General features: G+C 33.2%; 2 protein-coding genes across 4 annotated transcripts; one reads left to right on the top strand and one right to left on the bottom strand.

Moving 5' to 3' along the window:
- Positions 1 to 263: 263 nt before the first annotated feature.
- On the top strand, positions 264 to 14,673 carry LOC143075041 (uncharacterized). Its single transcript, XM_076250279.1, has 7 exons — positions 264 to 571; positions 7,953 to 8,078; positions 8,357 to 8,501; positions 9,388 to 9,533; positions 9,839 to 9,924; positions 10,813 to 11,963; positions 13,939 to 14,673. The coding sequence occupies exons 1-7, from the start codon at positions 325 to 327 to the stop codon at positions 14,531 to 14,533; spliced, it is 2,496 nt and encodes an 831-aa protein (XP_076106394.1). The 5' UTR covers positions 264 to 324; the 3' UTR covers positions 14,534 to 14,673.
- On the bottom strand, positions 2,259 to 6,577 carry LOC143075036 (uncharacterized). Of its 3 annotated transcripts, none has more exons than XM_076250272.1 (4): positions 6,396 to 6,577; positions 5,650 to 5,778; positions 4,672 to 4,989; positions 2,259 to 3,768 (listed from the first exon to the last, which is right to left on the bottom strand). In XM_076250272.1, the coding sequence occupies exon 4, from the start codon at positions 3,752 to 3,754 to the stop codon at positions 2,591 to 2,593; it is 1,164 nt and encodes a 387-aa protein (XP_076106387.1). In that variant the 5' UTR covers positions 3,755 to 3,768; positions 4,672 to 4,989; positions 5,650 to 5,778; positions 6,396 to 6,577; the 3' UTR covers positions 2,259 to 2,590. The 3 variants fall into 3 exon arrangements, with proteins under 3 accessions (XP_076106387.1, XP_076106386.1, XP_076106388.1); XM_076250271.1 differs by having other exon boundaries at positions 5,686 to 5,778; XM_076250273.1 differs by lacking the exon at positions 6,396 to 6,577 and having other exon boundaries at positions 5,650 to 5,867.
- Positions 14,674 to 27,939: the final 13,266 nt, after the last annotated feature.

Below are 27,939 nucleotides of genomic sequence, written 5' to 3'. Positions count from 1 at the left end.
TGAAGACTGTATTATAAAAATATGGTATACTAAATGGATATTAAAATAAACCATGGCAAAATGAGGAACAATTCAAACTTATTTTTACTTTATTTTGCAGAATGGGAGATAGGATCTTCCCCAGGTACAGATGATGTTTTCCCCAGAATTATTTAGATTCCTATTTACTACAAGCTTTATTTTACAGAATGGGAGATAGGATCTTCCCCAGGTACAGATGATGTCTTCGTCAGAATTATTTAGATACCTATTTACTACAAGCTTTATTTTACAGAATGGGAGATAGGATCTTCCCCAGGTACAGATGATGTCTTCCCCAGAATTATGGTTGGTATCGCACAATCTAAGAAAGCCTACATCAGAGATGGAAAACTGTGGATTAATGAGACGCCACTCAATGCATCAGTTGGAGAATTTGCAAACACAACCTGGAATAATAAGACTATGAAGGTAGCTAAAATGAACACCTTCTTCAACCTGGAGCCTGGTAAATGTGTCTATGTGACATTGTATGATGTAGGGAGATCTCATCTGTCATCGACTGTTTACTCTAACCCATTATGTATTAAACGTAAGTATTCAAAATCATGTGTCTATGTGACATTGTATTCTCTAGGGAGATCTCTGTTTACTCTAACCCATTATGTGTGAAACGTGAGTATTGAATATCATGTGTAAATGTACTTTTCTTGGCTTTTTACCTCACCTGGTCAAGTGAGCTTTTCTCATCACCTGGGGCCTGTGGTCATCATCTTTTGGTAACTTTTACAAAAATATTTCCCTCTAAAACAAATTGAACAAAACTTGGCCACAGTCATCATTGGTATAGATTTAGATTTAGATTTTATTTTATTTAAAGTGCAACCTGATACAATATACATGAAATTACAATTACATTTCAATACATTAGCAATAGTATACCATATCAGCCAGCCTTTAGAGGCTTATGAAGCACTAACAATATTCATACAAGATTATAAACATACAAAGAATATATATTAACTCGATTATTCATTCTGAGATCTGAGGTTGTTTTAAGTTTTTATAAAAATATTTCTCTCTTTTTTTTTTGTGTTTGTTCTTTTACATCATTGCATAAGTGGTGGTTTTAATATGTTAATTGTGAAATTCTCATTTAAAATAGATCTGTAATATAAATATGTATAATTTGAAAACATTTTAAGCTGGAATTGCTTCCCTTAAAATCAATTGCAAAAATAATTTAGATGATGAATTCAATTAAAGTATGCATAACATTTTTCTGTATGTGTTCAGTACTAGCTGCTGTTTGCACATATTGTTTCGAATATCAATATCAAATCAATTTCCGAATATATCATAAATGAAAGGATAAAAAGTGGATGTTTTTCATATGAAAGTGTATGTAACATATCAATATGAGTTGCTTCCCTTAGCCACAGAGAAATGTTATTTTGAAACATGTATATTGTCTTCTTTTTTTTTTTTTTTTTTTTTATTGTTATGTTGCATTTTTCTGTCATCATCTGTGTATAATGTTTAAAATCATATTAGTGATATAGAAAATAGCCCAGGAAATATCGAAATACAAAAGGTATAGATATCATATGCCAATCAACTTATATTATATAAATACAGTAATACTTTTCTTATAAATGCTGTTTACAATATTTCCAAGTAATATGATACTTAATATAGAAAAGATATAAATATAGCAGGACATTTCTACTAAGCTCGTATATTATAAATTAATAGATTTCATCATTATGCCTATTTCACTACCTTTAATGTTTGCACAACAAACACATTGTATATATTGTAAAAATAAATATTATTTGCTATGTTTTTCAAAATTTCTTTTGGTTATATACACTGTGCACCACACTATTCATATACTCGAGTCCTTATATGCTTCTCTTTTAGGTGCATGAGCAAGTTATTATTCTTCAAGATATACTTTTCCTGTTCTAAATATAATAATGAAATTTACTTAAGTGAGTTTTTGTCCATGTGTAGGGGAGACAATCAACACTAATTATCTCCCCTGTCCCAAGTACTATTGTTTAGACAAAAAGCAAAATAGTAAATTCTAATAATATTAAAAAAAATATCATACAAGTGATAAAATAATGAATTATTTTACGGATAGTGGTATTACATTCTATCTGAGCACACACATACATATGTTCTGAAGCTATCCTTCTAACTATGCTAGTTGAGTTTTCTATTTAGTTACGAGCTCAAAGCATGTATATTTAAAAAAAGCAAAATGATGGTTTTCAAGTATTATCTCATCTAGTAAACATTTCAACTTGGAAAAGAATTTTTATCTTATTAATGTAATATGAATTTATGTCTGTTAAAAATTATTGTTTCTTTTCGAATAAATATATATCATCATGATCATGTAAAGTTGTAAAGGGTTTTATTCTTCAAAAAATAAAATAAATATAGAAAATATAGTATAGTGATAAAGCATATTTTATAAAAAAAAATAAAAAAATAGAGATATAATGTGTGAAGTACATATATTTATAATTGAAATAAAGGTTCATACCAACAGTCTATTGATAGTAAAAAAATAACTGTAGCAGTAGGTAAATTAATATTGTTAATATTTTGCTGATCTAACATCCAAGGAAACTGTTAGGTAGTTTGCAACTGCACATATTGATTCTGGCGATGTCAAGAGGGTTTTAAATTGTTCTTCGTCACTTAGTTCTTGTAAGTCAATGGTAAGTTTCTGATTGGCAATGTTAAACATAGTTTGTCTTTCTTGGTCATACGCTGGACATTTAATTACAAAATGAATCTCATCTTCTATTGCTTGTTTGGTACAAAGTTTGCAAATCCTTCTTTCTACTGGTATTTGCCTATATCTTCCTTTCTCAATTTCTATAGGAAAAGTTCCACTTCTCAGTTTTGAAAGCACAGCACGTTTATTTGTTGATAATGTTTTCAGAAGTGTTGGTTCTTGGCAATAATCAGATTTTATTTTTACATATGTTCTTAATTTAGGCATTCCTGCACATTCCGCTTTCCAGTTTTCTGCTGCTATAGTTGTTAATCTATGTTTAACTAGACCAAGAAAGTTTTTGTTACTCATACCGAGTAAACTACTCATGTTGTAGTGGTTTAGAAGATCACATTTACCCAATATTGTTTTAATTTCTAAAGCCCAACTATTTTTCCTGTTCTTTTCTTTTTCACTTAGATAGGCAATCTTTGGTAGTCTATTGCTTGACATGTTAATTATTCTTGCCCATAGTCTGATCATGTTCATATGGTGTCTGAGTTGAACTTCCATCCAGCATGTTTCTCCTGTTAAATATGGAATGGGTGCTCTTTTACCAACGCCTAGAAATGTCCTTGCAGCTCTAGATTGCAGTTTATCAGCAAAGTCATATTTTTTGAATCCCCAAATTTCTGAGGCATAATCTGCCACCGGAACAACTGTATTATAATATAGTTTTTCGTAAACTGAAAAACTTAGTCCTTTTATACTGAAATGTTTTGAAATCATAGCACCAAGAGCTCTACCGCTAGCTTCATGTAGTAGCTTAACTCCTTTAGTAAATTCAACTGTTTCACATATTTCAAATCCAAGATACCTGTAGGACTTACACAAATCAATTGTTTGATGGCCTATATTGAACGTTTTGTCTGTTGGTTTCATACTTGCTTTGCGACAGTGCATTATTTTTGTTTTGTCTATGTTCATTTTCAACTGCCACTTTTCAGACCAGCTGTGCAAGGTATCAAGCATATTCTGCATATCATTTTCTGTTTCTGAAAGTATAATAATATCATCAGCATACATGAGCACACTTAATTTTGAGTTATCACACATTTGTATTCCCAAGTTTAAATTATTAATGTCAAGTGCCAAGTCATTGATAAAGATGGCAAACAATACGGGTGCTAAGTTGTCCCCTTGCCTTACTCCTCTTTCCACTGCAAACCAATAAGTAGCCATATTTTCAACTTTTACACAACTGTGAAGGTTTTTATACATTGTTTTTATGACTTTGTATATTTTTCCAGTTATACCAATGCTCAAGATCTTTGCAAAAAGTAGCTCATGATTCACAGAGTCAAATGCCTTAGCAAAATCTATGAAACATAGAAATGTTGACAACTTTTCATCTTTTCTTCTTCGTAAGATTGAATATAAAGTATATATATGATCTATGCATGATCTTAGCTTTCGGAAGCCGTTTTGTTCCTCACAGAGTAACTCGTTTGAGTCTAGATATTCTGTTATCCTTTTACTAAGAATAGAGTTAAAGAGTTTTGCTACTGTTGACATTAAACTAATTGACCTATGATTAAGGAGCGCACTCTATAGTCTTTTCATTTTTTAAGTATAGGATGGATAATACTGTAATCCCATTTAGTTGGCAAAATGTTTTGATCAAAGCACAACTGGAATAGTTTCAATAATAATTTGTGCAACTTTTCACATTTTAAAACTTCATTTGGTATGTTTTCTATACCCGTTGCTTTATTTGTCTTTGCATCTTTTAATGCATCTGTGACTTCCTTAAGAGTTATATCAGAATTCAGTATAAGTTCACTCTCATTTCGTGTTTGCTCATTTTGTATATTGTTTGATTCTGGTTTTAAACTGTCCATTTGTTCTTCCCATTCCTGTATTAGTTTACGTGTGCTTTCTAGAAATTCATCACTAACCTGATTTGATTCTGTATCATTAAATAACCCTGAAAAGTCCTCCTTCCATTTTTTCAAGATGTCATCTGGGTTATATGAAACACTACCATTTTCTAAGTTTACACAGTCTATTTCCTGTTTGGTAGTAGTAGGTCCTAGTTTATTGATTTCATCCCAAAAAGTTTTTGGATCATTTGTTTTTAAGCTGGTTATTTTGTCTCTTTGTTTAGCATTGTACTGTCGTTCGGCTTGACGTGCTTTTTTATCAAAGTCTTTTCGGCTCTCTTTAAATTTTTTCCTAAGACTGTTCTGTTCTTGTTTGCATTTGGTGCCTTTACACTGTAAATACAAGTTTTCATTATTTTTCACCTGTTGCCACAGATCAGAAAGTTCATTGTTCCACCAATGTTTTTGTTTTCGACGACCATTTTTCCTGCTAGATTTTTTACTAGTTACTTTATAGTTTAGTTTTTCATTCATCTCACTTTGCACTATATCAACAAATTCGGAGTATATTTCATCAATTTCAGTTTGAATGACATGAGAATTTTGTAGTCTATCAATAACGTTTTCAATAGCATGAGCTGTGCGTTGGTTTGAAAACATGTCTATTGGAATAACATTTGTTAAGTATCTTCTATTTTGTAAGTCAACATTATTGGTTGGTATCTCTCTTGAAATAGTGTTTTTATTTTTATCAATTTGTATTGTTTCATATCTTGATATTTTTAACTTGCAACTAAGTATTGAATGGTCTGGTATTGTTGCTGTTCCCACATTTAAATTGTAATTTTTGATACAGTCTGTTACTAAAGTGGTTTCAAAATCTTGAATTTGTTTAAATTGTGTGTGCGGAACAATTATATAGTCTACCACTGACTTGCCACGAGGTGCTACACAAGTGAAGTTATCTTTGTTTTGCTTGAATCTCCCATTTAAAATACAAGTTTTAGAGTCTGACAAAAAATCAAGTAAGTAATCACCAAATTTATTACTGACATTGTCTATACTTAATCTTTTCTGTATATCACCTACATCTATAAGTTCATTGAAATCCTGTTTATCTCCAATTCTGCCATTCAGGTCTCCCATAATCAACATCGGGTTCTCATCGAAGTATGTGTAAACCTGTGAAAGAAGCATATCGTAAAATTCTTGAGCCAAATTACCTCTACTTGACCTTTCTGGTGTAAGATATGCAACGCATAAGTTTATGTAATAAGAGTTATCATTTTGTGCCCCAAGTTTAAGCCAGATATTCCCTCGAAACTTCTATCCAATACTATCACATTGTATTCCTTTAATAGCTCATTTCGTATCAATACGCCCACGCCCCCTGACCCTCTGACTGCTCTGTTACACAAAGTACTCCTATTGTGACCAAACCATGTATATCCCGGTATATAAATTTCATCATCATCTTTTAAATGTGTTTCACAAATTCCAAAAACATCTGCATTAATACCTTCTATTATCTCTTTTCGCAATTGTTTACTTTCAGTTTTGTTATTGTACCAACCATTTAAATTCCATATACTAAAAGTTAATACTGATTGATCAGGGGTGGGTTGTGATTGCTATGATGCTTTAGTTTCGTTTGGATCGGAGCCATGTTCAAAAATATGTTCATTGTTTTCATTAGGTACGTTGATGATTTTTCCGCCTCTCATTCTAAGTGTTGGGACAGTTTTAATGATCTTTCTTAAGTTTGCCTCTGTTTGACGTTCATATCTAGTTTTATCTACCTCTATATATATATGGGAAAGTTTCTCTATATTCTTCAATTTCCTCTTATTCTTCAACACCTGTTTTCTATCTTCATCGTTTGGAAAGTAAACAGAGATTACTGACCTTGCCCTTCTTTGGGGTCCATTCGATTTGGAATTATCGGAGTAGGCGTTTCTGTTTAATATTTCTATAACTATTGATTCAGTGTCAACTTCAATTTCTTTGATGATATTATCAATAAATAATTTCACACTATCTAGATCCTCTATGTCACTGATATCTTCTTGTTTTATATTCTTAAATATCAACTTGTATTCATCGGAACTTTTTTTCGGGATTTTTTTCACCTCGGTTTCTGCTCGACTTACTTGGCTTTGTAGATTTCTCATTTGTTCATCGTGTTTTTCTTTCTCTTGCATCATTTCCAGTTTCACCTCATTTATTTCCTTCTCGATGTGGCGATGTACCGAATCCATTTTAGTGTCTATTTTGGATTCCAAAGCGGTTATTTGAGTCTGCACCGTAATTTGAAAATGTTCTTGGTTTTTTTTCATTTCATCTTGGGCTGTTTTCATATCTAACATAAGTGAATACAGATCTGTAAGATTTACTTCTTTTAATGTTAAATTTGCCATGTTTTCAAGTTTCTCAATATTTTGTCTCTTGCGAAGGGGGTGTCTGTTTCTGAACCCGAAGAAGATACTCTTGGACGTCTATGTGGGGTTTGTGGTGTTGTTTGTGACTTCATTACCCGTTAATCTCAAGCGGATGGTGTATTGGTTGATAATTTCACAATATATAGTATTACAGTTCTTTTGAGATACCTTTTTGATACTATTTTCACTTATTTTTTTTTGACCTGACTAAAACAACAACATTCCGCCATAACCTCGATCTCGACATATATAGTATCTAGTTCAACCCCTCCTGCTAAACAATTCAAGCTGGCTAACATGGCTAAAAATACAACATAAGGGTAAAATGCAAGTTTTGTCTATTATTTTGAAAATCTTTTTAATGAAATTTGAAATTAACATTGATAAATCTATAATTATACCCCTGCTTTATTATACCCCTGCTTTAAAAGAGGGGGTTATACTGTCATACCTCTGTCTGTCCATCCATCCATCCATCCTTCCATCAGTCTGTCCATCCCATGAATATTTTTCATCTAATTTAATCTCAGGAACTACAATACAAGGATTTCTGAAATTTGGATTCGGGGTTTATATAAGTCAACTTATACCATGTGATGTGTTTTCAGATCCATCACTCGACAACTTCCTGTTTACCGAACACTTGTATGATTTTACACATGATAGCCAATTTGAAAATTTTTGTCACATGTTTCTCAGGAACTACAATGCAAGGATTTCTGAAATTTGGTTTCAGGGTTTATATGAGTCAGTTATACCGTGTGATTTGTTTTCAGATTCATCACTCGACAACTTCCTGTTTACCGAGCACTTGCATATTTTTACACTATTAATATTATCCACTTGTGGCGTGGTATCATCAGTGAGCAGTAGCTCGCAGTTTCACTTGTTAAATCTGAATTCATTTGCTTTTTTTAGGCACTGAAGATTCTGATTTGGAATTGGGAACACCAGACAAAAGGAAACGTAAAAGTAGCAAGCTTCATGGAGAAATAAAATTACTAGATGCTACAACCAAAGTATCTGCTGACATTATTATCAAAGGTATGGTGGAAATGTTGTTTGAATTATATTTGTTTAACTAACTTTAAACATTGCCAAAAAAAAAAGTAACATACATTCTCCTATAATTTGAATATGATTTGGCACATTCCAACATTTATTCTTAACTTATCAAACTATTGAAGACTTTCAAAGTCTTCCTGGTTGGCACATATATCACTACTTCCTCTGAATAACATATAAATATAATTTTGTTTTAGTCAATTATTGATGATGTTTATTTTATTGAATTAGAAAAAAAAATTGTATATTGTTTTTAGGTATAAATGTGACACTATTGGCAGGAATATTGAACCAAACAGATGTAACAGCTGATTATGGAACTGCAGCCTCAGCTAAATATACTAGATATCTTATAGACCCTCTTTCTAGACAAAATGATACCTCTAGATTTCTTAGACATAGGTTAGTTATCTGGTTTTTTTTATGCCCCACCTATGATAGTAGAGGGGCATTATGTTTCCTGGTCTGTGCGTCCATCTGTTTGTTCGTCCGTTCGTCTGTCCCGTTTCAGGTTAAAGTTTTTGGTCAAGGTAGTTTATTAGTTTTTGATGAAGTTGAAATCCAATCAACTTGAAACTTAGTACACATGTTCCCTATGATATGATCTTTCTGATTGTAAAGCCAAATTAGACTTTTGACCCCAATTTCACGGTCCACTGAACATAGAAAATGAAAGTGCAAGTTTCAGGTTAAAGTTTTTGGTCAAGGTAGTTTTTGAGGAAGTTGAAGTCCAATCAACTTGAAACTTATTACACATGTTCCTTATGATATGATCTTTCTAATTTAAATGCCAAATTAGATTTTTATCCCCTTTTCACGGTCCATTGAACATAGAAAATGATAGTGACGGTGGGGAATCCGTGTACTGTGGACACATTCTTGTTTTTACCTAAATACTACTTTACAAGTAAAATAAAAAAATACCAAACTCCAAAATTCAAAACAGAAAATACCTTATCGAATACAAAGCTCTAACACATAAAATGAAGGCAAACATGTTATACTGTGAACTTCCTGACTTGGTACAAGTAACTAGTATTAAGGACCAACAAATCAGAGCTTAAAACATAATATAGTTATCTCCAGTCTAATGAAACTAACAGATCATACAATTAAAATCTGTCATATGTTGTCTGCACTGGCGTGAAAGTTGTGAATTGATGCCATGAATATATGTGACATAATCCATTCAAAATGAATGTTACAAATGGTGTTACATCATCTGCATTAGAATGTTGGTTATGAGAATCAAAACTGACTAACATAAAATCTGCTTTTTTAATTCCAGACTGAAGCAGTATGCTGGATTGATGTTTTACTTATCACCATCAACTTCAGTAGAAAGCTTGACAGAAATCAGTATCAATGTAAAGTTTGACAGCAGTTTATTCGATTCAAACACAGAGATTCCTGTCCTTGTTTATTGGGATAACTGTAAGTCACAATTATAAATTGTTAATTTTTGACATGGTTTTGAGTTTGGAACTTTATGAAATACTTAATTCCACTAGACTTTAAGCAAACAACAATAAAGTAATCAATTGACTGACAACAACAAGTAGCGTGTGTGTACATTTTTTCAATATAGAAAATTTGTTCCTTGGTACATATGTTTATGAAAGTTAGGATATCAAACCATTTTTATGATCTTTTGATGTACTTAAAAGATGTTTCATATGATTTGGGAGAATACAACATTATTTGCATTTTTAAGACCTTATATTTTGTATATTTGATAGATGATCAATTATGGAAGCACCCTACTGACACTTGTAATGATGTAGAAGATAAAACAGACTTCGTCAACAAAGTTTTCACTACACAGGTTAGTAGATCTGCGTTTTTATTAAACCCCCGCTTTAAAAAAGGGGGGGTATACTGTTTTACCTCTGTCTGTCCGTCCGTCAGTCCGTCAGTCAGTCAGTCCGTCCGTCCCATGAATATTTTTCGTCGCATTTTTCTCAGGAACTACAATAGAAGGATTTCTGAAATTTGGTTTCAGGGTTTATCTAAGTCAGCTATACCGTGTGATGCGTTTTCAGATTGATCACTCGACAACTTCCTGTTTACCGAACACTTGTATGATTTTACAAATGATAGCCAAGTTGAAAATTTTCATCACATTTTTCTCAGGAACTACAATATAAGGATTTCTGAAATTTGGTTTCAGGATTTATATAAGTCAGCTATACCGTGTGATGCGTTTTCAGATTCATCACTCGACAACTTCCTGTTTACCGAACACTTGCATATTTTTACACTATTAATATTATCCACTTGCGACGGGGGTATCATCAGTGAGCAGCAGCTCGCAGTTTCACTTGTTTTGTCTATCTTGAAAACTAATTTCCTCACACATTAGATTTCACATACCAATGCATTATCCTTCAAACACAAAATTATTTTCTTTCTTTAGTAAATACTGACTTTATATAAAAAAAAATTATATATTTAATAGACCATTGGTTTTCCTGTTTGAATGGTTTTACACTGGTCATATTTTAGGGCTCTGTGTTGAAGACCTATAATGGTTTACTTTTACAAAGTATGACTTGGATGGAGAGTTGTCTCATTGGCACTCATGCCACATCTTCTTATATCTATATATGCTTTATTTATGAAATCCATCAGTTATCTCAAAATCCTTAGTGCAATGAATTGAAAGAATAGCCTTCTCATTACAACCTGGTTTTTTTTCTTCTTGTTAATATAGGCATGTAAAGAAGTATTCTCAAAGACAACAACTGGACCTTCAATGAGAAAGAAAAGATCTTCCCACACCAGTATACCATTACCCAGAATGTGGTCATTAATGGTGATGTCGAGGAAAGCACCCAACACACCACCTCGTATCACTACACCAAAACTATTTGTGAGTGAAGACATGGATGACCTCCAGGATAAGAATGGACAGAGGGTTATACAGTATGTAGACAGTGAATCAGATGATGTAGAATTCACAGTTCTTCAGCAACCAATCCATGGACAAGCCAATATTACAACAGATGGGACAATTTATTATCTTCCAGATAGTAATTATAATGGAATAGACTTTATTATTGTTAAAGTAGTAGAAACAGGACTATTGCCCCCATTCCATCCACTGTCTGCTACCAGAAATATAACAATTAACATTGCTCCTATAAATGATGCTCCAGTGCTTTTGCCGTTTGAATCAGCTTTAAAATTTGAAGAAATAGAAATTCCTGGCAAAGGTTTGAAATCAGTTCAAATTTTATTGGATGGAAATGTTACAAAGAAGTATGAATTGGGACATGTGACTTTCTTAGATGTTGACTTTGTTGACCCTTCAATTAATGAAATAAACTACACAATGAGAATAAACAATACTTTGCTCAGTAACTTTACTTTTGAACCTGTTCAGTTTCATGGCATACTTAAAAAAAAATTAAAACTGAGTCTTTCAGTTGACAGAACATTTTATGGGAGAACAGTTTTTACAGCCAGAGGATATGATCAAGCCAGATTCACAACCAAAAACCTAGAGGTCAAGGTTTACATATTAATTGCACCCTGCGTCCATGGCAACTGCCTGAACAGAACCTCGACTGAATGTAATGAAGTTGAACGAGCTTCCAGTTTTGAGAAATATTCCTGTAAATGTGACCGTGGTTATACTGATGAGTGGTGTCAGACAGATATAAATGAATGTGATCCTAATCCCTGTTCTGTATTCTATGATTGTGAGGATTTGATTGGGTACCAGAAATGTAACTTGAATGTTGTCAAGACAATCTTGTTGACCTTTGCAGTTTTACTGACTCTGGTGATGTGTTTCATGTTAATCAGACGGTACTACAAGAAGAAACGACCAAACAAAATAGATCCTGGATATAATACATGGTATGTTTTAGTCTGTAGGTAAGAGGTATTGAGTTTAGGTCTGGAGGTTCCAAGGGACTGGTAAATGAGGTGCCATCACTGTGGCATCACATGAGTTAGAACTGTTATAATAATTGTAATTTTCATGAGACAAAAATAATGTGGCTGTGAGAGGAAATTTCTAATCATTCCTCAAATTATAATCATGAACCACCACTTTTACTAAGAGGAGTACATTTTTGGTTTTTGATGTTGTTGCCTCTCTTTTTTAAATATGATAACATATATTTTTTAAATAGTCAGGCCTTTTGTCATTTAAACTTTAACCAATTTTTTGAAAATGTTTATTGCTTGGAACATGGTCTACCTCACATCCCTTCTCTCATCTGTATAAATATTGTTTTATTATCCATTCAGATATGAGAAAAGTACAATTAAAGTTCAATTCAGAAGCAAGTGTAGATAATGGTATAACTTGTTATCAAAGGTACCAGGATTATAATTTAATATGCCAGACGAAGTTGAAGTTCATTCAAATATTTAAAAGAATGAGGTATTAAAATTATAGGTCAAGATAGCAATTGCATAGGCTAGAAAAATGCACAATGTTTAAATCCTTTAATTTAGCTTTTAGTTGCCGCACAGCCATCTCCTTTTTTAGCTCACCTGGCCCAAAGGGCCAAGTGAGCTTTTCCCATCACTTGGCGTCCGGCGTCCGTCGTCGTTAACTTTTACAAAAATATTCTCCTCTGAAACTACTGGGCCAAATTAAACCAAACTTGGCCACAATCATCATTGGGGTATCTAGTTTAAAAAAAGTGTGGCGTGACCTGGCCAACCAGCCCAAGATGGCCTCCATGGCTAAAAATAGAACATAGGGGTAAAATGCAGTTTTTGGCTTATAACTCAAAAACCAAAGCATTTAGAGCAAATCTGACAGGGGTAAAATTGTTTATCAGGTCAAGATCTATCTGCCCTTAAATTTTCAGATGAATCATACAACCCGTTATTGGTTTGCTGCCCCTGAACTAGTAATTTTAGGGAATTTTTTGCTGTTTTTGGCTATTATCTTGAATATTATTATAGATAGAGATAAACTGTAAACAGCAATAATGTTCAGCAAAGTAAGATTTACAAATAAGTCAACATGACCAAAATGGTCAGTTGACCCCTGAAGGAGTTATTGCCCTTTATAGTAAATTTTTAACCATTTTTTCGTAAATCTTAGTAATCTTTTACAAAAATCTTTTTCTCTGAAACTACTGGGCCAAATTAAACTAAACTTGGCCACAATCATCATTGGGGTAACTTTTTTAACAAATGTGTGGCGTGACCTGGCCAATCAACCAAAATGGCTGCCACGGCTAATAATAGAACATAGGGGTGAAATACAGTCTTTGGCTTATAACTCAAAAACCGAAGCATTAAGAGAAAATCTGACAGGATTTAATTGTTTATCAGGTCAAGATCTATTTGCCCTGATGTTTTCAGATGAATTTGACAATCCGTTGTTGGGTTGCTGCCCCTGAATTGGTAATTTTAAGGAAATTTTGCCGTTTTTGGTTATTATCTTGAATATTATTATAGATAGCGATAAACTGTAAACAGCAATAATGTTCAGCAAAGTAAGATTTACAAATAAGTCAGCATGACCAAAATGGTCAGTTGACCCCTTAAGGAGTTATTGCCCTTTATAGTTAATTTTAAACTTTTTTCATAAATTTTTAGAAAATATTTTCCACTATAATTACTAGGCCAAGTTCTTTATAGATAGAGATAATTGTAGCAACAAGAATGTTCAGTAAAGTAGGATCTACAAACACATCACTATCACCAAAACACAATTATGTCATGAATTTATCCGTGTCCATTGTTTAATATAAGACCAAGGTGAGCGACACAGGCTCTTTAGAGCCTCTAGTTCTATACCTGACTATTTTTAATTTCTAAGGAATACATCACTTGCAGTTTATTCATGATTCTAATTTATTTTCAGGAGTTTTGGTAGTGAGGTCCTTGGTCAAAAGAAAGGGAGATTTATAAGACCATCATCTGCAAGTTCAACTGAAGACCTTGTCCCCTCACATACTGTCAAAGATATTAATGGTGGCTTTGGAAAAGATCTTATATCCCTATGTACCGCTCGAGAGATTAATGTTGGCATTGATAGAGATCATATCCCACAAAGTGCTGCTCGAGAAATTAATGTTGGCATTGGTGAATCAATTGATGAGAAAGCAGACGGCCAGACAAAGAACAGCCCTAAAAATGCAGACAGAATTTTGTTGATGTCTGAGAAAACCATGGACAGATTTACTAAAACACTGGAGCCTATCTCTGCCTTGACTTCAACAATTGGTGAAAAGGCACCACACCACAAGCCGTTATTAATGAAGAATGGTGAAAATGATAGGGACACACAACCAAACTATGGATTCTCTAGATATCTCGTTGACAGCAGTCATGAGAAATATGGGCAAATTGAGATGCTCCCGCCTCTTAAAGTTCCTTCAAATATGCCAACCAAAAGTGACCAAGCTATAGAAATTAGTTCCAGGAAGGGAGCAAACAAACCATCAGATGGTAACTAACCACTGAAGACTTGTATATTGCTTGATAATATTGAACTAGGAAAGATAAAGATACATAATAATCAAACGACTCTAAATATTTGTCCCACTGATACATTTATATTATGTTCATAAAGAAATAAAGTAGATTTAGATGCATTTCATATGAATATCATATATTGAAACATTATACAGTTGATTCCTTTGACATAGGGATAGTGATCTGTCGGTGGCATTAGCTAAGTTAACTTCTTTTAAAAAAGCTTAATATTTCAGAACGTAGAAGGCCTGGATCTTCCAATAGATGTAGGGACATGTGACATGAGTGCCAATGAGATAATTCTCCATCCAAGTCACAATTTATAAAAGTAAACAATAATAGGTCAAGGTATTGTCTTCAACATTGAATCTAGGTTTGCACCAAACAGAAAACTATAAAGGGCCCAAACAATGACTAGTGTAAAACTATTCAAACTGGTAAACCAACGATCTAATCTATATTAAAAAGGAGAAATGAGAAACACTTATAATAAAATCAACAAAGGACAACTACTGTACTTCAGATTCCTGACTTGGGACAGTTGCAACCAAATGCAGCAGGTTTAAACGTTTTAATGGTACCAAACCTTCACCCTTATCTGAAACAATAGTGTAACATCACAACATTGAAATTTTGTATATAGATACCTTATGTTACGAAGTTTCCATCTGTCATATGTCTATTGTCCTTGACATCATTTTCATAGTTAAGTGACTACTTGATAAACAAGAATGTTTCCCTAGTACACGGATGCCCCATCTGCACCATCATTTTCTATGTTCAGTGAACCATGAAAATAAGGTAAAATCACTAATTTGGCATTAAATAAGAAAGATAATATCATAGGGAGCATGAGTACTAAGTTTCAAGTTGATTGAACTTCAACTTCATCAAAAACTACATCGATCGGGACAGACGGACGGACAAACGGATGCACAGACCAGAAAACATCATGCCCATAAATGGGACATAAAAATAGTTCTCTCTAATTAAGAGTAATATGATAACTTTATTTGGTATGTGTATATCTTGCAAGGTTATCATGCCTGTCTGGCAGTTTTCATTGACCTGGATCATATCTCATTGATCAGCATGCAGTGAACAAGGTTCAGTTTTTGTGGTTAAGTCCTTACCTCTGATACTTAAAGCAATAAATAAGTCTACTATATTTTGTATATGGAATGATTGTAAGTTGAACATGTCAATCTGGCAGATGTCAGCTGATTTTGACCTTATTTTCATGGTTCAGTTAAAGTTACGTTTTTGTGTCTTGAGCTGTTCTTATTCTAAATGCAATAGATCAACTATATTTGGTGTATGAAATTTTGTATGCCCCACCGACGATAGTAGAGGGGCATTATGTGTTCCGGTCTGTGCCTCAGTTCGTTCGTCTGTCCAACTTCAGGTTAAAGTTTTTGGTCAAGGTAGTTTTTGTTTGATGAAGTTGAAGTCCAATCAACTTTAAATTTAGTACACATGTTCCCTCTGATATGATTTTTCTAATTCTAATGCCAAATTAGTTTTGACCTTATTTAACGCTCCACTAAACGCGAGTGGGGCATCCGTGTAATAGGGACACATTCTTGTTCAATATAAATGCAAGTCTGGCGAGTTTTTTTTTCTTACTTTGATCTCATCTTTACGATGCACTGCTCATTGTTAGTTTTTAATTGATTTTTTGTCTGTTTTCCTTACACTTTTAGCAGAAGGTCAACTATATTTGATGTATGGCTTGATTGTAAGGTGTGTATGTCTGTCTGGAAATCATCATCTGACCATGACTTCATTTTCATGGTTCATAATGGTCAATCTTTAGTTTTCCTGGTTAAGTTTGTCTCTTAGAAACTGTAACAGGTCAACTTTATATAAAGCATGTTATGATTGTAAGGTGTACATGTCAGTCTATCAGGGTTCACCAAATTTCTCCTGAGTTTATAGTGTCATTTCCCCTTAACTATTGACACTAGCAGATAATCAGGTGCATGCTTATTAATATAATTCAAAAGAGTTAATTTAGATGGTCGTTTTCTTATAAAAGTCAAAATAAATCATGGCCATGTTATTTGCGATTCAAATATAACGGCTCGAGAAAGATATTTGTTCATTCCTGACATATGACAGACAAAGGTAATGGTGCTTTCTTGAACAATGGGGATGGAGCTTTAGTCTTAGTTTAGAGTAAACAAATCTTGTAGTATTTTCTAATTTATCAGCTTTATTATAAGTCAGAACCAACTACCTCGTATTGTTGGAGATGAGTGTGTTTAGACCTACTCATTTTGGCAGGATAGTTCTACGTTCGACCATATATGATGCAATATTTTCCTTTGGAACCACAGCAACGATTGTTGTTATACCCCACGCAACAAAGTTGCGGAGAATATAATGTTTTTGACCCGTCCATCAGTCTGTCTGTCCGTCCGTCCGTCAGTCCTGTTTCTTGTCATCGCAGCTCCTCTCAAACCACACAACAGAATTTCACGAAACCTTTTCAGATACTAAGGACATACTATGTAGTTGTGCATATCGACGGGAAATTGCGATTCAATTGTTTTTCTAGGAGATACGCCCCTTTGAACTTATTTACTTTAATGTACTACTGCAACAGTTAGTCATCGCAACTCCTCTCAAACCACACAACAGAATTTCACGAAACCTTTTCAGCTAATAAGGACATACTATGTAGTTGTGCATATCGACGGGAAATTGCGATTCAATTTTTTTTCTAGGAGTTACCCCCCTTTGAACTTATTTACTTTAAATGTACTACTGCAACAGTTTGTCATCGCAACTCCTCTCAAACCACACAACAGAATTTCACGAAACATTTTTAGGTAATAAGGACATACTATGTAATTGTGCATATAGACAGGAAATTGCAATTCAATTTTTTTCTATGAGTTACGCCCCTTTTAACTTATTTACTTTAATGTACTACTGCAACAGTTAGTCATCGCAACTCCTCTCAAACCACACAACAGAATTTCACGAAACCTTTTCAGCTAATAAGGACATACTATGTAGTTGTGCATATCGACGGGAAATTGCGATTCAATTTTTTTTCTAGGAGTTACCCCCCTTTGAACTTATTTACTTTAAATGTACTACTGCAACAGTTTGTCATCGCAACTCCTCTCAAACCACACAACAGAATTTCACGAAACATTTTTAGGTAATAAGGACATACTATGTAGTTGTGCATATCGACAGGAAATTGCAATTCAATTTTTTTCTATGAGTTACGCCCCTTTTAACTTATTTACTTTAATGTACTACTGCAACAGTTAGTCATCGCAACTCCTCTCAAACCACACAACAGAATTTCACGAAACCTTTTCAGCTAATAAGGACATACTATGTAGTTGTGCATATCGACGGGAAATTGCGATTCAATTTTTTTTCTAGGAGTTATGCCCCTTTGAACTTATTTACTTTAATGTACTACTGCAACAGTTTGTCATCGCAACTCCTCTCAAACCACACAACAGAATTTCACGAAACCTTTCCAGATAATAAGGACATACTACGTAGATGTGCATATCAACAGAAAATTACGATTCAATTTTTTTTCTAGGAGTTATGCCCCTTTGAACTTATTTGCTTCAATGTACTTCTGCAACAGTTTGTCATCTCAACTCCTCTGAAAACACACAACAGAATTTCATGAAATTTTGTAGATAATTTCTCCAATGACAATGTGGGGACGTGGGGTATGTGAGCGTGCTCACTAAGGTTCTTTATTTTTATATAAATTTTCTCTTGTTTGGGGACCGGTTCATTACCAGTAAAAGTTTTGAATTATTTTATCCTCCGAATACCGGGGCAGTGTTTTCAGTTCATGGCCTAGCGTCAGCGTGGGGTCGTTCTACTCGTTCACTCTAATTCCATTAGAAGAACTTTTGTTGCTTCTGTTGCCAGAAGAATACTAACTTGCCAATATTATAAATGTCAGCGATTTGTATTTCTTGAATTATTTCAATCTTTTATCAATATTTAGGAGATGAGGTTTGATTGCCTATAATACAACTCGACTGTGTAAAGAACGTGGGTCAAAGTGCAAGCAATCATGGGTAACTATACAAGCTTCAACAATGACTTAACACCATACCACATGTAGCCGAGGGTATTTCACACAGTATTTCTTGAACTATTTGAATCTTTAATTAGATAATATATATGTACATTACAACCTGTAAACCACAGAATAACAACTGGCACCTACCATGAATTAACGACACCACAATAAAATTATAAACTGCGTCACATGGATGTACCTTATTTTTAATGACGTTTATTTTAACTGAAACTCACTGTTTGGTTAATTTAAGATAGAATATAAAATAGGGATTTAGTTTGTAATGGTGTTTGTTCTTTTGTGCATTTTCTTATCACAACAAGAATATTTGAATGGAATTGTGTTTGTAATGGTGTAATTATTTGTATTTTTCAAACCATGTCGATTTTTTTTTCTAAATCAAAACTGTATAGAAAATAAGCAATAGGTCAAATTTATTTAGTTTATTGTATGATTGTAAGGTGTACATGTCTGTCTGTCTGTCATGTATACGCTAATCTTGATATCATTTTCATGGTTCATTGGTAATTTTCAATCATTGTTGATTATCCTGAGACAACTATATTAATAAACACAGTAGTCTCAGGCCGGGTTTCGAACTTTTGAGGGAAAGATAATGACTCTTTGTTCCTTTTATACCTTGATTTTTTACACACACATATTGTCAACAACATATATTCAAGTTTTTGTAAGAAATATCTGATCATAAAGTTTTTAAGGGTTGGTCTATTTCTTGTATACTGTAAGTAATAGGTCAACTATGTTCGATGTATGGAATAATTCTAAGGTGTACATGTGTTACTGGCCTCTTAATTGAGAATTTTTCATTTCTAAGTAGCAATATTCCAGCAGCTCTTGAAAATGGGTTATATATCTCCCAGTTGAAAACACATTCCCGAGCTTGCATTTCCTATTATGTTTTTTTACGGAGGGTTGCTGCTTAAAAGGAAGCTATTGAACAAGGAGTTCCAAGTTGTAACGTTAAAATAATTCCTTCGAAAATTTTGCAGACTACATCACAAGTGGTTGAATATTATGGAATATCTGCCTCACATATGACGATGGATATATGTTTCACCACAACCCCGATTCTTTTCCTGGAATTGCGTCATACTTAATTCGAATTGTTAATTAACTTGCATGATGAACACGACTGGTGTCATATGTGGATCAGGATCTTCGTACCCTTCCGGATCACCTGAGATAACCCCAAGTTCTTGGTGGGGTTCGTGTTGCTCATTCTTTAGTTTTGAAAGTGTTTTGTGAACTGTTTTTGTCTTTTCATTGTCTTTTTATTTTTTGCCATGACAGTAATTATTTTTTTTTTTGGACTAATGAGGTTGAATATCCATTAGGTATCAATCGCTCCTCTTTTAAGAATGTTCGCTTGTTATGTTTTTGGAATTTTTGTCAGATTTTAGGAATCCTCTGGTTTTATCCATTTGAATGCCTTAAAAACATTTGCCCATTGACCCTCATTTTTCTTTTTATAAATCTTTTACATGTATAATGATAAGCCATCTGTAAAAATCTTATACAATTTGAATAATTTTTTCATAGTTTTTGAGAACTTGAAATTGTCAATGATAAAGCTAGGAAAAGACCAGAGATAATATGTTCCCGCCAAAATTCCAATGGCTTATATCTTGATAAAAAGCACATTGACCTATATATTTTTTGTACTCTTTTGGTTCATTTATTAATCCCATACCAATTTAAACTAGTGTTTTGAAAAGCTAATTATTTTGAAACTGAGAAGCGAACTCCCATAATACATGAAGTGTAGGCGATTAATAAAAAAATGTATGAAGTAAACATAGTTATATAAAGAAGATGTGGTATGAGTGCCAATGAGACAGGCTGAGCTCTTCATCCAAGTCATATTTTATTAAAGTTAACCATTGTATGTCAACGTACGTGCTTTAATACGGAGCCGTGGCTCACACCGAATAGCAAGCTATAAAATTTACGAAGGAATTATTTCAACTTTATTTGGATCTCTTGGTTTAATTGGTTCCTTGTGAGCAGCAACCCTCTATCAAGAAAATCATGATAGGAAATGCAAGCACGGGAATATTGTAAAAGGTTCGCTTAAGACAAGTAAGAATAATGACAGAAAGGTTTGTTCTTCTATAAGGATATATACTTAATAACTTTAGTGTGTCTGAATCGTTTTCTTGACATTATGTTCATTGTAAACACTCAAATATATGTATGTTTTTGACGCTGTATGTATATATATTTTATATATATTCGTCTTAATGTCAGCCCAACATTGTTAGATCTGTAAATTTGCAGAAGCACATTTTTTGTTCTTCCCTTGCCGGGATTTGAACTAATGCTACTGAGATATCGCGGCACCAAATCGCCTTGCACGATTCCCGGCGCGCTAGACTACTTGACTACCTATTATATAAATAAATCTAAAGATTTGCATAACGGTACAAAAAAATTAAGATAGTAAAATATTCTAAAATTGTGTTGACAAATATTTCGGCTTACCAATGTGTATACAATATTAATTGTGTGTGTAAAATAGCTCAGTAATACATGTTAGTTTTGGTCTATTGATTTAATCTAAAAATTTGAACATCACAATATAAAACACAACTCGATACTCCAACATACGTGACTTTGTAGATGAACATCCAAAGATGAGTGTAAAATAAAACTGCTAGTAGTTCTTATTGATGCCGTTTGGATAATGTACATTTATTTCCTTTATGCAAAAGATTTCCCGAACCTGTTGGTATATATGATCTTAAAGAACCTAAACAGAATAGTCCAATTCGTCTAAGGTTAACGTTGCCTTGCATCGTTGGAATATGTTTAAATTGTAGTTTGAAAAAATGTTGGAATCAGTTCTATTATCATTTGAACTGAAACATTACTGAATTAACTGCAGTTGAGGATCCAGAAAGTTTCCAAAGGAAGCCCCACTATAAACTGCATAAGAGGAGACCCGTTTCAGTCATTCCTCATTGATTTCCTAAATATATCAACCAAATGTTTGCCACAAAATGGGAGACCGGGTCCTCTGCGCCCTTACTCCGCCTCTGTTGAAATTGAAATTATCTATAGTATAGTTAGTGAAAATGCGAGAATATCATTACTTGTTCAAAACCCTATAACAATAGTACAGAGTAAATAAGTTTTAATTTCCATGCTTTTTGTTCTTGATTCCAATGTTTTCTATTCATCGATCGTCAATGTGTATTTAAATTGTAATTCCAAATAACACAACAAACAAACATCACATGACGTCAGTTCAAATTTCGTTAAAACAAATATCAAATCCTTTGCCACATTACTATAAGATAAACTCATCATAGTTACCAGGATCGAAATTTTGTGTAAAACACACTCATCATAGAGATCAGGATTGAATTCTGTATTTACACCAGACGCGCGTTTCGTCTACAAAAGACTCATCAGTGACACTAGAATCCAAAAAGGTTTAAAAAGGCTAAATAAAGTACGAAGTTGAAGAGCATTGAGGACCAAAATTTCTAAAACGTTTTGCAAAATACAGCTGAGGTAATCTTGTCATGAGATAGAAAATAGTTATCAAAGGTACCAGGATTATAATTAAGTACGCCAGACGCGCGTTAAACCTTAGGATTTCAAAACTTCAAAAGTTTTTTAAACAGTAAATTTGTAGATATGACCATATCAATGATAATTAATGTCAGTACAGACAATGCTGACTACTTGGCTGTTGATACCCTCGGGGAATTCAAACTTCAACAGCAGTGGAATCGACACAGAGGTTGTTGATGAAAACTCATCATTGATACCAGGTTTAATTTTGTATTTACGTCAAACGCGCGGTTTCGTCTACAAAAGACTCATCAGTGACGCTCGATTCCAAAAAAAAGAATTTTAAAAAAGGCAAAATAAAGTACGAAGTTGAAGAGCATTGAGGACCAAAATTCTTAAAATCTGTTGCCAAATACAGCTAAGGTAATCTTATCATGAGGTTGAAAAGCCTTAGTATTTTGAAAAAATCAAAACTTTTTGAAACAGTAAATTTATAAATATGACCATATCAATGTCAATTCATGTCAGCTCAGAAGTGCTGACTACGGGGCTGGTGATACCCTCGTGGAATTAAAACCCTACCAGTAGTGGCATCGACCCAGTGGTTGTAAATAAAGTCATCATGGATAACAGGATAAAATTGTGCATTTACGCCAGACGCGTGTTTCGTCTACAAAAGACTCATTAGTGACGCTCGAAACAAAATAAGTTTAAAAATGTCAAATAGAGCCGAAATTGAAAAGCATTGAAGACCAAAATTCCGAAAATAAAACAATGCAAAATACAGCTAATGTTATCTTTTTCTGAGGTAGAAAAGCCTTAGTATTTCAAAAATTCAAAAGGTTTTGAAACAGTAAATTTATAAATATGACCATATCAATGACAATTCATGGTCATGCTGACTACTGGGCTGGTGATACCCTCGTGAAATTAAAACTCCACAGCATTGACATCGACCCAGTGGTTGTAAATAAACTCATCATAGATACCTGGATTAAATTGTGTATTTACACGTGACGCTCGCTTCGTCTACAAAAGACTCCTTAGTGACGCTCGAATCCAAAAAATAAAAAAAGGCCAAATAAAGTACGAAGTTGAAGTTGTGTAAACACTTAATTTACAGTGACCATATCAATGATAATTCCTGTCAACACAGATGTGCTTACGACTGAGCTGGTGATACCCTCGAAGAATAAAACTCCACCAGTTAGAGTGAATATATAAACCTACAAACAATATAGGTACTGAAAATATGAGAATTACTTGTTCCAAACCCTAAAACAATTGTACAAAGTAACTAAGTTTGAATATTCATGCACTTTGTTCTTTCTTCCAATGTTTTCTACTGATCGATTGTCAATGTGTATTTTATTTTTAAATTGTTCCAAATAACACAATTAACAAGCATCACAAGTGCGTTTAAAACAGAAGTTCAAATTTGATTTTCAAAAATCTCTAAATCCTTTGCCACATTGCTCTATGATTAAATCATCTTAGATATCAGGATTGAAATTTGATTGAACCAGACGCGCGTTTCTTCTACAAAAGACTCGTCAGCTACGCTCGAACAAAAGAAAAAGTTCAAAAATGCCAAAATTAAGAACGAAGTTGAAAAGCATTGAAGACAAGTCCTGAAAGTTGTGCCAAATACCACTAAGGTAATATATTCCTGAGGTAGAAAAGCCTTTGTATTTCCAAAATTCAAAGTTTTGTAAACAGTTGATTAATAATTATGATGATATCAATGATACCTCATGTCAACACAGAAGTGCTGACTACTGGGCTGGTAATACCTTCTGGGAATAAAACTCTTCCAGCAGTGAAATCGACCCAGTTTGAACAAACATTACTACTGAACATTTCCTTATTAACACTTAATTAATCTTAATACTAAGATCCACCAGCCTGCAATGTTAATTGAGATATGTAAACACTATAGCATTGTTGCCACTAAGAAATGGGAATTAATTAATTGCAATTATCATATTTGTCGTTGATGCTAGTTTAAAGTCGTCAATATGAAGAAAAATATCTAAATATGAAGCAGAACCTCTCATTTAGATAGTATCTTCATATTTGAATTCAGTGAGATACTACAGATTCAGAATTTGATATAATTGTAAAATGGTTAAGATCGTATTATAGATCTTAAGAAATTTTTAAGGAAAAACGTTTTCACCATAAATATCAAATTTAAAGGTGAATTAAAATGTGACAGTTTATAAATCTGACAAATTCAAACGTTAAAATGTATCAACCAACGGAACGACTGAAATCCACATTTAAACAACGAACTGGAATAAGAATACGGTATCCAATGCGTATCTCAAGATCCAAACCAGGATGTACGTGTACATGGCCCCGAAGCTATGTTGTTCCTTTTTCTATTTACACAGCTATCTACACTGTGGTTACAATCAAAATTACTGGGACAGGTTTGATAACATTTCCCTTATTTATCTAACTATGAGAGCCTTCACTGTTTTCTTTGTTACTTATATTCATTTAAATGTAGTTACTTTTAATCTCGATTTATTATATGTAGGAGATAATCTTTACGGTACATTTTATATAAATTCATGTTTTTGGAACCCAAGACAAATTCGTAAATTTTTCACACAAGGTCAATAATTGTCAAACAAACAAATAAGATACATTTTGACATACATATTGTTATTTCTGTTTTTAAATGATTGGAAAAGATTTTGATTCCTTATTCTTCCATTCATATATTGTTGCTTAATACAAATTTCTTTGATTTTGTCTACCGGAAGATACCTTTTTTTACACAGTTTGTTTTTGTTTCTAAGTTGAATATTTTTTAAATGGATTTTATTTGCATTTTGCAGAATTTTGCCATGATATTGTAGGTTTTTCTTTGGCTTAGGAATGTCCAATTGTTTGTTCCCTTTCTGTTATAGTAGAATGTGCACTTTTTCAGACAAGTTTTCCTAGTAGCACATTTAGCATGCTTATATATTTGTAGTTTGCATTTTTATCAAGGAAAATAATGACCTCATACAGGACATCACTTTATGCCTTATAGCATATTTCATGGAAACATGGTATCGTCCGTGTTGATTCATTGAACGAATGACCTATCGTTCTGAACGAAAATAACTCCATATAGGTATATAAGTCCCTGTTATACTTTTATGATATTGTCCACTGATAACTGCAGCTGACATTCCAATAGTGATAAATTAAAAGAAGTACACTTATTCATACAAAGCTGCACCTTCTTGTCAAAAAACGTTTTTCTCTTTTAAGAGCCAGCCATTTATTGAAAACAATAGTTTAACCGTTATTTCGAAAAAAAAACAGAGTAGGTGAAAATCAATAAATCTTACTTTTCTCTAAAAAGGACTACAGAATAAAGGCAAATAATCAAACAAATACAAAAGCATTTGAGCAAATTGGGTCGCGTATAAAAGCTGGAGAAAGGATGAGTACCTGTTTTTACTCTTACTTATATCCAATTTAGGTCTTTATTGACTCTGAAATTTCGAACCCTGCTTTTTGTTCCTCATATACCAAATATATCACCTTTCAATAATTATTTTTTCATTAAATAACTGAACAACAATCTTCCTGATTTAAATCTATTTTCAAAAGAAAAGGTAAAAGGAACCACTTCGTTTTATCATTGGTTTATCGGCGACTAGTCAGCATATATAAGATATCAGATAAATGTTGATAACTATCATCGCAAAACATCGATTTTTTCAATACATTTGGAGAACGTAAAATACAATGTGTATTTGAAAGGACGGATATTATTGACAATCTATTGAATACGATTTAAAAAAAAATGAACATGAAATAAAACAGTAAAAAAGATAAAAATGGTATGTAAACTTATATATAATAGTTACTTTAAAATTTGACTGCGTAAAAAGAAATTAATTATATGATCAAGTGTAGCGTTTATTCCAGTTTGAGTCATGTTTTAATGAATCACCTAATTATATTGCTATATGTTATAAATGAATCGCCAGATGGTTTTATTGCTGATAGAAAGTAATCACCGTCTTTGACTTTGATGGTCAGACTAGTAAAGTGAAAAAAGCTACAAATAGTGTCCTTGTAAACTCGTTATTCCCTCTGGAAATAGTAAATTAGGACAACCTGTCTATCTGTCCTGTAAAAATGAATAGCAAATTACAAATGTTCATTACTATAACATTAACAGCAAACAACATTGATTGTCAACTGTTAAAAGACGACAGACCATGCAAATCTCCACAGTAACGTCAAGCTCAGACATGGTACATAAAAGTAATAGAAAATCCCACAGTTTATGTCTGATACTATGTGATTTAAACGATAGAAAACAATCTAAAACTAGGATCACACATGCAATTGATTTAAAAGGTGGATACCCTAGACAGATAATTTTACAGGAGCAAGACATGCTCTTAGAAGATATAAAAATCCGTGCATTGGGAAGAAAAGCTCATCCTTACAAGTCACGAAATAACTTAGAGTTAAGAAAATATTGTAACAGTCCCTTTTAAGCGCCTGTATAAAGACTGAACATCTCCAAATTGATACGATATTCCCGTTCTTGTATTGCCTATCATTTTTTTAGAGAGAGTTGCTGCTTACAAGGATGCTACTAAACCAAGAGTTCCAAATTATGATTTTGAAATAATCCCTTCGTAAATTTTACGGACGCTATCAAGAGCAGGTTGACCGGTTCACAGATGATATCGGATATGTTCCTAGTGTCATAACTACAATCCTGTTCCCTTTCCATGAATGTGATATATCGTATTAGACTATTTATCGAGTTTTTAATACATGGAGCACAAAGATGTGTGCCAAATGTGAAGAATACTCTGCTTACCCTTCCAAAGCATCTGAGAATACCTTAGTTTTTGGTGGGGCTCGTGTTGCTTTTCTTAAGTTTACTGTGTTTTATCTTGTGTAAATTATTTGTCGTTTTGTTTTTTACTTTTTCAGCTATGGCGTTGTCAGTTTAATTTTGATCTATAAATTGAACGTCCCTCTGGTAGACTTATTACCGGGTTTTTAATAGCATGAGTAACACGACAGGTGTCACATGTGTAATGTGATCTTCTTAGCCGTTAGGAGCACCCGAGATTCCCCACATTTTTTTATGGGGTTTCATGTTGCTCACTCTTAAATTTGCTCTGTTGTGTTTTGTGTACATTTGTTTGTCGCTTAGAAATATGATTTTGAATGACCGTGTGATATCTTTTGCCTCTCTCTCATATAACATTTTAAGCTGAATTGATGATGAGATACTATGATAATCTATAAAAGACAAATATTGTTCTCAGGTAAAGATTTAGTGAAAATAGGTATAAAAAATGCCTTATGATCATTTCATTCCCTGATTTCAATTCAACAACACATTATTGAAAATGTACCAAAAATAAAAGAAATGCACTGTTAAACATTAGAGATTGCGCTTACAATTTCTATACAGGTTACAATTCCAATCAACATCTTGACACTGTAAAGACTCGTATCACACGTTTCATTTGGCATGCGATTATAGACTTTGGTTAACTAGATAAATTCTTAAACTGAAATGAGGGATATTTTCAAGAGTCGTAGTTCATTATTCATAGTGCGGTGACTGAAGGTAGATTTTTTTGAATTTAATCTCCCCACCGAACACACACCTATATAATATATCATTGGAAAGAGGAAATCGTGTACTATAATAATATGCCTGTCGTCAGGATTTGGTATGGTCACAATTTTTTTAAATTGAGGTCAAAGGTCATACGTGAAAATCTG

The sequence above is a fragment of the Mytilus galloprovincialis genome, chromosome 5, assembly GCF_965363235.1.
Source record: "Mytilus galloprovincialis chromosome 5, xbMytGall1.hap1.1, whole genome shotgun sequence".
Lineage (NCBI taxonomy): Eukaryota > Metazoa > Mollusca > Bivalvia > Mytilida > Mytilidae > Mytilus > Mytilus galloprovincialis.
This window is presented reverse-complemented; position numbering and strand designations above follow the sequence as displayed.

Excerpts from the sequence above, each read along its gene's own strand:
- LOC143075041 (XM_076250279.1), top strand. The coding sequence starts at position 325 with ATGGTTGGTATCGCACAATCTAAGAAAGCCTACATCAGAGATGGAAAA. Across the intron at positions 9,534-9,838 it reads CCTTGTTTATTGGGATAACT|ATGATCAATTATGGAAGCAC; the intron begins GTAAGTCACAAT and ends TATATTTGATAG. Across the intron at positions 11,964-13,938 it reads GATCCTGGATATAATACATG|GAGTTTTGGTAGTGAGGTCC; the intron begins GTATGTTTTAGT and ends ATTTATTTTCAG.
- LOC143075036 (XM_076250272.1), bottom strand. The coding sequence starts at position 3,754 with ATGCAGAATATGCTTGATACCTTGCACAGCTGGTCTGAAAAGTGGCAG.